The sequence below is a fragment of the Sinohyriopsis cumingii genome, chromosome 4 (genome assembly GCF_028554795.1).
Source record: "Sinohyriopsis cumingii isolate HCF-2022 chromosome 4, ASM2855479v2, whole genome shotgun sequence".
Lineage (NCBI taxonomy): Eukaryota > Metazoa > Mollusca > Bivalvia > Unionida > Unionidae > Sinohyriopsis > Sinohyriopsis cumingii.
Window position 1 is genome coordinate 114,653,460 of NC_142964.1, and position 13,310 is coordinate 114,666,769.

General features: G+C 37.2%; 1 protein-coding gene across 1 annotated transcript; it reads right to left on the reverse strand.

The window, feature by feature from the left end:
- Positions 1 to 1,317: 1,317 nt before the first annotated feature.
- On the reverse strand, positions 1,318 to 12,825 carry LOC149801924 (uncharacterized). The gene is made up of 7 exons (XM_089956868.1): positions 12,710 to 12,825; positions 5,370 to 5,509; positions 4,075 to 4,275; positions 3,673 to 3,923; positions 3,191 to 3,260; positions 1,953 to 2,500; positions 1,318 to 1,341 (listed from the first exon to the last, which is right to left on the reverse strand). The coding sequence occupies exons 1-7, from the start codon at positions 12,823 to 12,825 to the stop codon at positions 1,318 to 1,320; spliced, it is 1,350 nt and encodes a 449-aa protein (XP_089812994.1).
- Between the last annotated feature and the right edge of the window lie 485 nt (positions 12,826 to 13,310).

Genomic DNA, 13,310 nt, shown 5'->3' on the forward strand with positions numbered 1-13,310 from the left:
GAGCACAGAGCAATAATGATAGCAGTCTCGTTTGAGATGGACTTATCTGTGGCTCCGTTTTGTCTTTGTCTTTTTCCTTTGCTGTGTGAATCATTTGTAGTTTCTAAATGTTTAGAGGACAATTGGGGACTTGACATTTTAGTCAATACGTGTTGCTCTTCTGTTGCGATGGGCTGAATAATTGTTGTCGAAACAATAGCAGTCATGTCACCAGAAAGAGTAGTTGCAATATCGTTCGTGTACATCGTGTTGTTTCCGTTTCCTCTTGTTAAAGTCGTTAACAATGAGATCTCTGGACTTGATAATAGAGGGAATGCAGTTTTAGTTTTATATATCAGAGTAGATATGGGTTTAGCTGTAGAAGTAAGTGTTATTGATGTCGTTGTCGGAAAATGTGGTATTACAAGGGTGCTTGCACGAATAGTAGTAGCTGTTGGCACTGTTGTAGAAACAGTTGTGGTTGTAAGTGTGGTTGTCCGAGGAGTGGTAGTTATGGGTGTGGATATCAAGGTATGGGCAGTTGTAAGTGTTGGTAATAACGTTGAATTGATTATGAATGTAGCTGCTGTTGTGGTTGTCATAATCAGAGTGGAGGTTGTCTGTGGTTTGGTAGAAGTTGATATTATTGTCAGATCGGATGTATTTAAAAGTCTTGCAGTCGGGGAAGTGATGATCCTTGTCAGTGGGGTTGTCAAGATTCCTTTTGTGGTTGGAGAAATTACAGTTGTGAGTGTGGTGTTTAGGGCCGTTGGAGTTATAAGCATTTTTGTGAAAGTAGAACTACTTGCGAGTGTGCTTGCTGGAGTTTTCAAAGTTCTGTTTGTGGTCGGTGAAGTAATAGTCATGCTTTTGGTACTTGCGGTTGTAAGCAATCTTGCCGAAGAAGAAGTGACTGTGGATGTGCTTGCATGAGTTTTCGAAGATATGTTTGTTGTCAGTGATGTGGCATCTAATTGTGTGGCTTTCAGAGTTACTGGGGTTTTAAACGTTTTAGGTGTGGATATGATTGTTCGAGGTTTCGAAGTTGATTTTGTGGTCACAGAAGTGCCAGTCGTGCGTACGGGTCTTAGAGTACTTATGGTTTTAAATATTGTTGCCAAAGTAGAAATAGCTGAGGATGTGATTGCAGGAGTTTTCAAAGTTGTTTTTGAGATCAGAGAAGGGAAAGTCGCGCGTATTGTTTGTTTAGTAATGGAAGTATTAAATATTGTTTTCAAAGTCGAACTAGTTGTGGTTGTGCTTGCTAGAAATTTCGATGTTGGTTTTGTGATTGGAGAAGTGTCAGTCATGCGTGTGGTTATTAAAGTACTAGGTGTTTTAAGTATTGTTGTCGAAGTAGACCTGATTGGGGATGTTATTGCTTGAGTATTTGAAGTTTTTTTTGTGGTGGTAAAAATGAAAGTTGTTCGTGAGGCTTTTGGAGTCGTGGATGATTTAAGTAATGTTGTCGAAGAAGAACTAGTTGTTGATGTAGTTGCTGAAGATTTCGAATTTGTTCTTATGGTCGGAGAAGCCACAGTAGTGCGTGTGTTGTTTAAAGTACTTTGGGTTTTAAGCATTGTTGTCGAAGGAGAACTAGCTGTAGATGTGAATGCTGGTGTTCTCGAAGTAATTTTTCTAATTGAAGAAGTGACAGTTGTGTGTGTGGTTTTTATAGTAGTGGGGATGTTAAATATTGTCTTCAAAGTCGAAGTACTTGTCGATGCGCTTGCTAGAGTTTTCGAAGTTGTTTTTGTGGTCGGAGAAGTGGCAGTGACATTCGTGCGTTTGGTTGTCAGACTAGTGCGTGTTTGAAGTATCATTTTTGAAGTAGAAGTAGCTGGATTTGAGACTGTTGCAGTTTTCAAAGTAGTTTGTGTGGTCGGAGAAGTGACAGTCGTGCGAATTGTTTTGATAATATTGGGAGTGTTAAATATTGTTTTCGAAGTCGAAGTAATTGCGGATGTGCTTGCTGATGTTTTGTTAGTAGTTTTTGTGGTCGGAGAAGTGATAATCATGTGTGTGATTCTCGGACTAATGTGTGTTCTAAATTCTTTTGTAGAAGTCGTTTTGAATGTGATTGCTGGTGTTTTGGAAATATTTTTTGTGCTCAAAGAAGTAACAGCCTTGTATGTGGAATTTAAATTATTTCGGGTTTTAAGTACTGTTGTGGAAGTAGAAGTAGTTGTCGATGTGATTGATGGTGGTTTCGACGCTGCTATTTTCGTCGGGATAATGACAGTCATGAGTGTGGTTTTTCTAATAGTACTTGTGGTAGTAATCATTAGTTTTGAAGTTGAAGTAGCTGTGGAAGGGCTAGCTGCAGTTTTCGACGCTGATTTTGAAATATCGGTATGTCTTTCTGCCAGAGTGACAGCTCTTAAAGTCCTTCCCGTTGTTAAACGTGCGGATTTCGTTGTCAAACGTCTGATAGACGTAGAAGACTTCGTAGAATATGGTGCAAGTAATTTTCGGGTACTGTGAAAAGTTGAGTTATAAGATGATGGTTGACCACGATTTTCTGAAAATGCATAACAAACGGTTCAAGCAAATAGGAGAAAAAATTAGTTATATAACTATACACCTATGTCAAACTATCGCTTATGCTAAACCTTGTTTGTAAGGTATTGAAGAGACTCTCTCTCTCTCTCTCTCTCTCTCTCTCTCTCTCTCTCTCTCTCTCTCTCTCTATATATATATATATATATATATATATATATATATATATATATATATGTGTGTGTGTGTGTGTGTGTGTGTGTGTGTGTGTGTGTGTGTGTTTGTGTGTGTGTGTGTGTGACGCCAGAGAAATCAAAATGACAATTTAGCGCACTTTATTAAAATGAGTGCTCATTGTCATTTTGATGGGGCTTTTATCCAGAGAAAAATATGCTCTTATGCATGCTCCATTTTCCTATATTTGATGGGATTATTAACAACCATGATTAGAGTTTATTCGGGCAGGTAGTTTTAGGTTCTCTGAGCGATAGAATTTCAAATGCTTATAAAAGTAATTGAGAAAGGTAACGGGCGTTTCATTCCCTTAGTAGCTATTAACAAAGTTACTGAGCAAAGGCTTTCTCAAACTAAACAATCAGGTTATACTAATAATATGAATACGTAAACCTAGGCCATAACATGACCCAAGGATTAATAAAATAATCGTGCTTGATTAAAATATAATATTTTCTTGAACCTCGATAAGCCTTACCTATTTCTACGATGATATCATCGATCCCCACGTACCCATATGAACTTGTTTTTGTACTTTCAAATATAACCTAAAAAAGAATAACCAAAGTATTTGACTCTGACATTTCACCATATTTAATGACAAATCTTTGAAAATATTTAGCAGCTATGATTTGGATTATACGAATATAGAGAATAGTGTCACAAGCTCAATATGGGAGAAAGACATGGAAGGAAACTAGAACTCTTTTGTTTTCAAAAATACTTTTCTCCTTTAGCGAATAGGCAATTTTAACGCTGGAACGATAACAAAAGATATTTCTGCCTTTGTTTCTGATTCATAAATTCTTATTGGAATATTCAGACTCGAAAAACTACTATAGTAACAGATATGATTAAACTAGGATGTACCGTTGTCTTTTAAAAATCTTGTAAATTATCCATTATTGAGATGTTGATACATCATGATCTTTCCAATGTATAAATTTGTTGCAGACTTACCTGTAAAGGCGCTTTTCCCTTTATGGAAATTACTTCCTGAACCCAGCCATGGGTAACATTGCTGACCCTTCTGAAGAAGACTCGATCATCAGCGATCACTTTTATGTTTGATGTCTGTGCCGGAAGATTGTACCAAAAGCTAAGACAGATGTCAGAATAGGGTACTGGTGGTGGCAATAATTGGTCCTTGCTCTTATCTCCCTTTGGAAAGAAGTTCCCAGCATCGAACAGACAATACGTTGCAGAATTACCTGGAAAGGAATTTGAGATATCTGTTGAGAAACGTTCGAATGTTTATTTGATGGATTTGTAGCTACATTTAGTGATCAAAGTCTGGCATTAGACGTCTACTGCTTAAGTAATCACTGTCATTCGTTTCTAAAGCATTATACATTGCATTACCTCGACTATGATCTCCATCAATTCTTCCATTAAACTGGTTTCCCACCGGTCCTGATCTAAATTTCCAGAAGTCTGACATCGGTGAGGTAAATCTTGCCTTACATCCAGTACTCTCAAAGTCACAACTGGCATTCACCATGATTCGTCTGTATGCGGGTAGTTGGCATACATTTACATCGGCCGTAGATACTGTCCAGTAGCCTGTGGAAAATGAAAAATATGTGAGATTTCATTTGTATATATTTCTAATTTGTAGAATATATTAAGATGTCTTAGTTGATTGAACTGAAATATCGATAAAATCAGTGACCCTGGAATCACTGTACGATTCTCTCCTATGATGAGAAACATCAGCCAGAAATCTCTGAAGAAATGTTAATGATGAGGGTATGTTAATATTCTCAGACAATCGTTCACAAGCAGGACAAATTTGTTAGAAATGTACGCTGTGGGAAATTAAGAGCACCGATATCGTACGCTGAATTATAATAATTCAATTTTTGAAAATACAATATGATCGTTTCTTCCTGACTTGACGAATATCTACAAAATTAAAGGTAATTTGGTATAAATATTCGCGAGCTACATTGAGTTATATTTTGCTCTTCTTAGACGTTATAAACAAATCCATTTTCTGAATCTTAATGATATTTAAAGGACAAGCATGTATTGCTCTTCGTCTCCGACTGTGTCGTGAGTCCTTCATTATGTTTGATTAGAATGCGGTCTTATAATCACCCACAGGAAACCTGTTTATACCTAATGCCATAAAGACAGAAGCATAGTGATGAGTCTTGAAACAGTGATGCTATTTCTGTACTCAATTGTAGTACCTAACTGAACTACATGTAATACCAGTCCTTGACGTTAGGTTCATTCAAGCGATGATAATAACAACTCTTATTGAGGAGCACAGTTGCTCAGTTAGTGCTGAAACGGAGTCGGCTACCGTGGTGAGTCCATACTCAAGGCACTTTACTCCAATTGTCTCGACACTATGAACCCTCGTTGTGTTACTGTGCCTTCAAATACCAAACCAAACTGAATCAAGACGTATGCAAAAATCAGACCACCAAATGGTTAATAATTCCTAAAGTATGTTGATGTTTGCAAGCGAATTAATGACCAGAAAGCATCGGGAAAGGATAAAGGAGTATTTAAACGATTACCATTTTGGAAAGCAACTGAAAATATCATTGAAGCATTTATATTCCTTGTTAATTGCGATGTGTATCTGCGTAAGTGTATGCGTGTTATTTTAATGTTATTTCACAACATACGGGTTTAATACTTACAGGCCATCACGACTAGTGTCGGTAGAAATATTCCTCTCCAAAACATTTTTCCACCAACTGTTATTAATGTATGCACAACTAATTTCTCGCTTGCTACATTTAGCTTCTGATTATCTTTGTGCTGTCTTTGTGCTACATGGCTAGGTTTCAAAGTACAACATAACAATGATCATTATCAAATTGATATAGAAGTATATGTATGTGAATACAAATTAGTGTGATAAAGGCATGTACTGTAATCTATGTTAAGATACCGATTTATCCTGTATCCATTTGAAGGGAAAAGTATTTTATAGATAAATTTTATTTTATATTTTATTTTTGGCATAATAATGTCCAAAACATTTTCATTATGTAAGATAGAGATTTGAACTATGCACATAAATAAATGCTATTTCTGTTATTTGACTGCACTCGATTTACCTGAGGAGTTTGAATTAGTCGTAGTTGTAAAGTTGTTCAAAAATGTTCTTTTTAGTCAAATCTTTACATAAAACCGGCTTAATATTTACATCACTGTCCATTACAATGTGGGGAGTCAAACTCGCCTGTTTTATATATTTTCCTAAACGAAATTATATTCGCCACGTCTTCCTCACATCAACCTCCTCCATAAGAGGCCTTAATAGGACTTGAGACATGCTTAGAATATATCATTCTTCAATTGATTCCTATGTTTATTGTCCAGATTGAAAGAGAAGCGCCCAACTTAATCAAATCATCTTAACAAAATAGAAAGCTTACAAATATCGTTAAAACTGGCGTGCAGTGTATGGACACTCATCGCCATTAGCAACAATTACAACAAAACTGCAGAATAGTACAAGTTTTGTCCATCCTTTATAAGAATAAAATTAAATGATTAGTTTTAATATAAGTATTGCTAACAATCATCTACAGACTAATTTGAATGATTTAAGTTATAACCAAGTTTTGTAATTGACATGCGTTTAGTAGTACTAAGCAGGTCATTTTCCATTAAGGAGACTTTTTCATTAAACTATGTGGTATAATTGCCTAACGTATAGAATACAGTAGTAATATATAAAATAATGAAATCGTTTTATTAATTACCATGTCTGAAACACATATGTTGACCTTATCATGGAATTAGTATTATTTCGGTGTCCGTTTCATATTTTACGATAAATGACTCCTTTAATTGTGAATGTAATTTCCCATGTCTACCAGTTTTGTCTTATGTGCCTATAATGTATTAAAACACTTAGGTGCCCCCTGCTCCCGCCAAACGCTTTTCTAATTTATACTGTTGATTACAGATTGGCCACATAATACGATTTAACGTAAGCAGTTAAGTCTTCCCAGAAAAAAGGAAGGGATTGATTAGGATCCAAATACGTTATGGAAATACAAGACAGTAAAAAGACATAACATCAAGAACTTGGAGGTGTATGAGGGTAGTGTAGCAGACTGTTTAGATACATTTATTAATAATACTGACCGAGTATGAATAATTACTAAAAAAAATTAACATTTAAAGATAACAAATATTATAATTCTTCCGGATATGAATGCCATCAAGACCGAAAACTCATAGACCAGAATCCCATCACGCTCGAAATTTTAATGGATTCCGGAATTTTTCCCTTTTAGTAATTTTAATCATTTTCCTAGGAAACATAAACCCATCAATTCGGAATAAGACAAGCTTCAATACCAAATTTCACATTTATGCTAATACCCCCGGCCCCACCCCTAATCGAAATTCACTTCAAAATAGTGCCGACAATAGGCTAATCTGACGGTAATGGCCAAATAAAAGAGACATATTTTAAAGCGAATTATTGTTATATAAATTCTTGCAGGTAAGTCATTTCAGAACAAACATTATGTTGATCTGCTTATAAGGGAATATTAATTGATGCTTTTTATTTGTATATATGATCCATATAACATATTTCATTTGCTTATTGTGGGCGTTTTATAATTTATAAATATTAGGGTCTTAAAGACCAGGGATGTGACTTCTCCTTTAATGCTTTGAAAAGCAAAGCGAAAAAACAGTACTCTAAAATTCCGATTCTTTTCAATGGAAAAGATTATTATATACAGGCATTTGGAGAGATATTACGTGACACATAGTTTTATATTGTAATTAAAAATTAAATAACTTCATGATTGCTAATGATGAGCATCATTTAACTACAATAAGCACAATTAGGAAAAACAAAACAAAAGATATACTGTCTGACTAGTACAATCACATACTCTCTACGTTTTTGCTCAAATCTTTTTTTGATAGACATGTTAAGCCAGATAGATTTAATTTACCTAGTACAATTACAGGTTTTTGAAGATGTATAGGGCGAAGTAATATATACACTATAAGCATATGATTCATCTTGCAAGAAATGATTGTATTGGATTGTGTAATTAGGTTATTTATGATATATAACCTTACTCATTTTAGCATAAAATATTTCATTGTCTTCATGATTTTGCATAAGATGTAAATTTACTAATAAAGTTATATAAGCGTATTGTTATTGAAGGAAGTTTACTCTAATTTCTTTGGATATCGAAATGTTGTTTATGTAACAGGTTTTGTAATGTCAGGATAGCGACTAAACAGTGATCTTTAAGATAAACACTTAGGTAAATTCATTTTTCTTGTATAACCATCATACCATTACAAAGGAATACTGATTACAAAAATCTAAATATCGGTTTCTCTAATCTATTGATCATTTCATCAGTCGTTATTGTTAAAGGACAGTCTCAGATTGGTCGTTAACATCTTCAGAAAGGAGGTTGACATTAAATCTGTTTTCTATAAATGTAGTTGGCATTCTTCCGTTTATGAGTCTTACAAAAGCAGCAGAAGAATAACTAGCAACAGGAATCACACAAGTGAGCAGAGAACATTAATGATTACGGTTTCATTGATATTGGCATAGTCCGAGGATGATTTGTGCATATCCAAGTGCCCCGTCTTTACTGAACTGGTGCTAGTGATCATAACGTTAGTAATGGTATCTGGAGATATCCTCGCGAATGCGAAAGTCGAAAAAGTGGTGGGTGCAGTTATGGAAAACATGCTTGCTGATGTTAATCTTGTCGGATAGGAATGTTTGAAGATAGAAACTGCTAAGGTTAGCACCCTATTCTCTGAAAGCATTTTAAAAGAAGGTTAAGAAAAGATGTCGAAAGAACATTTATTTAACACATTGTTATATGTTGAATTGTCAGATAGTTTGTATTGTATTAATCTGTTTGAACTAGTTTGTTTGAGAGCAATTTGTTCATGACATTCGAGGTACACATGACTGTAAAAAATTTAAAGTCAAAGTCAATCAATAAAAAATTCAAATTTAAATCAATTAATGAAATTTAAGTTTTGACGAACAACTTACTTTAAATAATATTATTTAGGCTATGAAGTGTAATATCGATGAAGTTTGGTAAGGAAATGAAACGATATCAGTTGCGACACATGTGAGGAGACTTAAAGAATTTTAACTGTTTGCAACAAAATACCACCATGAAGAGCATCCTTAAACGGTGCATAATAAATTAAACGTAAAAGACAAAAAGATCAATTTAGGACATGAGTTTTCAACCAGAATATACTATGCTATCGTTGAAAATTATGTACACTGTATAGGTGTAACCCTTGCACCATCAAGAGAACGTCAAACGCTAACTAGCCTTCAATTTTGTTTCATGCTGATAGTTAACTGGGTAGTAAATGTGGTACCTGGGATTATTATGAGTTCTTACGAGAAATTACATTCTACGACCTACCGCTCCGGTGGCCTAATGGTTAGATGGTCCGCCTCGGATGTGGGAGGTCGCGGGTTCGAACCCAGGCCCAGTCATACCAAACACATAAAAATGGTACTACGGGAAACACTTGGTAGAGTGGGTAATGAACAATGACTTCCTTCCGACTCAGTACTCGAAGCAACGTGCGGCTTTTTCATTCTGGAAGATAGCAAATGGACTACTCACCGGACCTCTGCTGCGTCAGCACCATTAGTGACCATCCTTAGTTAGTAAGCCAAACTGTTCTAGAAGACTTTCCATAAAGTCAGCACAGACCAATTCGTTTCCATATCGGACTTCAGCTGCCGGCTATACACAGCTCTTCACAGCTCTTTGGAACTTCCGCAGAGCAGGTTGTACGAAGTACACTGGCATATTAGAACGAAGAATAGTCACTATACCATCTCGCTTCATTCCAGTCAAGGAATCCTATCACAGATCGCTTGATCAGATCCCTGGACACTGCCGGGCGCACTCGCTGAGAGGAAACTACAGGATCACTCAAGATTACGCGCTCAAGCAGGAAATGCTGAAGCTTGAGTGGAAGACTTGGCACCGCTCAGCAATCACCAGTTCAAGCTCACTCTGTTTTAAAACCAACTAATGTAGCAAGCCAGTTATTAAAAGTGACAAAAGCGCCCTGGAGAAATAGCACCGACGTCGAGTACGAAATGATTGGTCACAATACTGCCGTCGGAAGTCAAATGAACTAGATCAAAATACTCCAGAGGCATTTACAACAACAGAACTTGAAACGGTGCTATTCAGCGTCAAATCAGGCAAAGCAGCAGGATATGTCAACATCCTGCCTCAGTTCTTAAAGCATCCTGTCCCGACGGCAAATGAATGGCTTGCCGCCTTTACACCTGGGTTGTTAGGGAAAAGTGCATGCCGACATTGTGAGGCCAGGCAAAGATTATTGAAATCCCAAAGCCTGACAAAGATCTCCACAATGCGGCGACTTATCGGCCGATTTCCTCGCTATCAGTCTGTGTTAAGTTTCTGGATGCGCCTGATTCTCCAAAGAAATGGTCCTGCCTTGGAGAATATTATATCTGTTGAGCAGGCAGGTTTCAGGCATTGCCGTAGTACTTGCACTTAAGTCATTGCACTGACTACGTTTGCTGAAACCGGACTTCAGAGGAACCTTAAAATTGGAGTTGTTTTTCTGCATCTAACAGCGGCTTATGACACGGTCTGGAACGCATGACTGCTGTTGAAAATTTCCAGAGTATTGCTCCGCTGGATAGTTGAAACTCTTGAAGATATATCGACAGGGGCTTCAGATCTCGCGAGGACGTCAGACTAATGGACTCCCACAAGAGTATCTTCTTTCGCCAAGTTTGTTCAATGTCTGATTTAACTGTAACACAGTCACATAAGTTCATGTATGCAGATGACATTGCTCTTAAGACCCAAAGCTGGTCATTTACTGAGCGAGAGGGGGTATTGAACAAGGACCTGGAGGATATGATGGACTTCTTCAACAAATGCCGTCTACAGTCAAGCACAACAAATACAGTCTTTAGCGTCTTTCACCTTAACAATACTAATGCGAACTGCGAGCTTTGCATCCTCCTCAGTGGGCAGCAAATAAGACACGACCCGGCACCAACATACCTTAGCGTGACTCTAGACAGATCGCTATCGTTATAAAAGAACCTGAAGAAAACTGCAGAGAAACTTAGCACTCGAACCAACATACTCCGCAAACTGGCTGGCTCAACCTGGAACGCTAGTGCTCAAAGACTCAAGATATAAGCACTGGCCGTCTCTTATTCGACAGCCGAGTATTGCGCTACTGTCTGAGTTCGATCATTCCACAGCAAGTTAACTGATGTCCAGCTAAACACAACAATGCGCATGATCTCCGGAACAGTACTGCCTACTCCTTTAGAATGGCTGCCAGTACTCAGCAATATTCCTCCTTAACATCTGCATCACCAGGAAGCAACCACCAAAGTGTTGGCTAAGGTCTATGCCAGTAAGAAACTTCCATTGTACATGGACATCACCTCACATCCTGCAGTCCGCTTGACTTCGAGAATCCCAATCTGCTTAGGTTCGTTGCCGAAGGATATGACATCTATTTCGGCATGGAGTGTCGAATGGTCTTCAACAGATGTTGTAAACCAGACTTCGTAGCTGAGCAATCTGTATGCCCTCCTGGTTTCAACCTTCCACGTCATCTGTGGACAGGACAGGGCCGTTGTGCAGTCAAGCTTGTCAGATGGGGCCAGGTCACTGACTCTTCCTGTTGCTGTGGAGCTCTTCAGTCCATGTCACACATTGTGATCAACGGTCCACTGACAAAGTTCCTCAGTGGACTGCAGAATCTGCACCTTGCTGATCATGACGCTTTGTAATGGCTGAGCATGCAGTGCACATCATAATAATAATAATAACTGTCTTGGATACATTTACCATTATGATACATATGTGAAAGGATACACCGGTCTGCAGTAGGATGTTCATTGCGGAAGGCTGTGATGGTTGCTAAGACTTTCAGACAACTTATTCCTGATGGTAAAGAATTGATTCAGAGCTCCTTCTGCGAATTGTGAATTAAGTGTGTTACGACTGATTTATATGAAACAACTGCAACAACACAAATGTTTGTGATCTATCGGAGACGTGTTAAATCTATGAACAGAAGTTTGGTTTACATTCAGATCATTCATGTAGTTAGGAAGCTGAGTTGTATTATTGTTGTTATTTTCAGTGAAGTGTCAGAAACACATAAAAACACAAGAATAATATGAGACCATTGCGTAGATTTAATCCTTTCCGACCATGAATGTTCCCAAAACACTGGCATATACATTTTTAACTTTGTGATGCTCATAGAGCTTACCATGAATGTGATCAGCAACATTTATCTGATCACTGTCGTAACTGTAGCGTTCTAAATGTGGGCCGAAAATATCTTTCCAAAATTCGTACTCATGTTGTTATTTCTGACGACTGGGACTATGAGAAGCTTGATAGTTATTGCAACTCTAATAAATTCGCCTCCGTGATTGCTCATATTCTCCCGAGTTATGATGGTCTGTTTCTTTTGAGACATTATTCAGAACAAGGAGCCACATTTCCATAATTTATCATGAACGTAGCGATGGTCGTTTACATGATCGTGGGTGAAGCGCAGCTAAACAATCCCATTAGATACATGAATATAAGCATGAGTAAAATGTCCCAACTGCTTGCAAATTGTGTTGCTAATAGATAGTATCCACAGGTTGTCAATGCAGAACAAAATCAACACCTTGTGCTACTTCATTGGCTACGAGCACAATATTGTGACGAATATGATAAGTGAGCAGAACAGCAAGTAGGTGTCAAAGAATTGTACCCGACTTTTCTGACACGTGATAATTGTAAGAGAAAATGTTCGTGTATTGTTGTTTCTGTGTTGCTGTTTATCATTTGACCTTGTAGATGACCGTAATATCAATAGTTTAATAGAAGGTTTGGTTTTGTGAGCAGGCGAGTGGGTGATCAGACGTTTGAAAGTTTCTGTGGCACACTGGAGAGTAGATGCCACTTGAACTTACGTAACCATTACGGGACGTGCTGCGGATCGTGGATTTAAATCTAGCGCACTTCTACGCTTCCTCTGGAATTCTCGCTGAGACAGTTTCAACTCCAACAACTCTCCATAGAAAATCATCTTTGGCAGTCTTCTCGTCTGATATCATGTCATCAGTTAAGTTTGGATGCTTGGAATGCCCTATCGTTTGATAACCTCAGTTTTTCGGACATTGTCCTAACAATCTATCCTCATCAGTGTCACAAGCTAAAGATAATTTTTCCAAACTTTTCTGCATCCATTTACGACTCTATGATCTTAAAATAAGCAACATAAAAGAGTGAAAAGCAACAAGCATTGCAACATTCAGCAAATAATGTATATTCAGAATATCAAGTGAAAATGTAAAATGAAAAGAACTTACTTCATTTAGTATAAAATAACAAATATCATATAATTTCAGACATAAGTCCTAATACTTAAAGTTCTGAATAACATTTAATGGAATTCCAAACTATATCCAATGTTTCAAGTGTTGATGTATATCTGGTATCCTGTAACATGGTATTATATCAACATTCTTTTGTTACATCACAGTAATATAATTCCGGGGTTAAAATCACTAT

Excerpts from the sequence above, each read along its gene's own strand:
- LOC149801924 (XM_089956868.1), bottom strand. The coding sequence starts at position 12,825 with ATGATTTTCTATGGAGAGTTGTTGGAGTTGAAACTGTCTCAGCGAGAA. Across the intron at positions 5,510-12,709 it reads GCACGTCCCGTAATGGTTAC|CCATGTAGCACAAAGACAGC; the intron begins GTAAGTTCAAGT and ends TTTGAAACCTAG. Across the intron at positions 2,501-3,190 it reads TGATATCATCGTAGAAATAG|AAAATCGTGGTCAACCATCA; the intron begins GTAAGGCTTATC and ends ATGCATTTTCAG.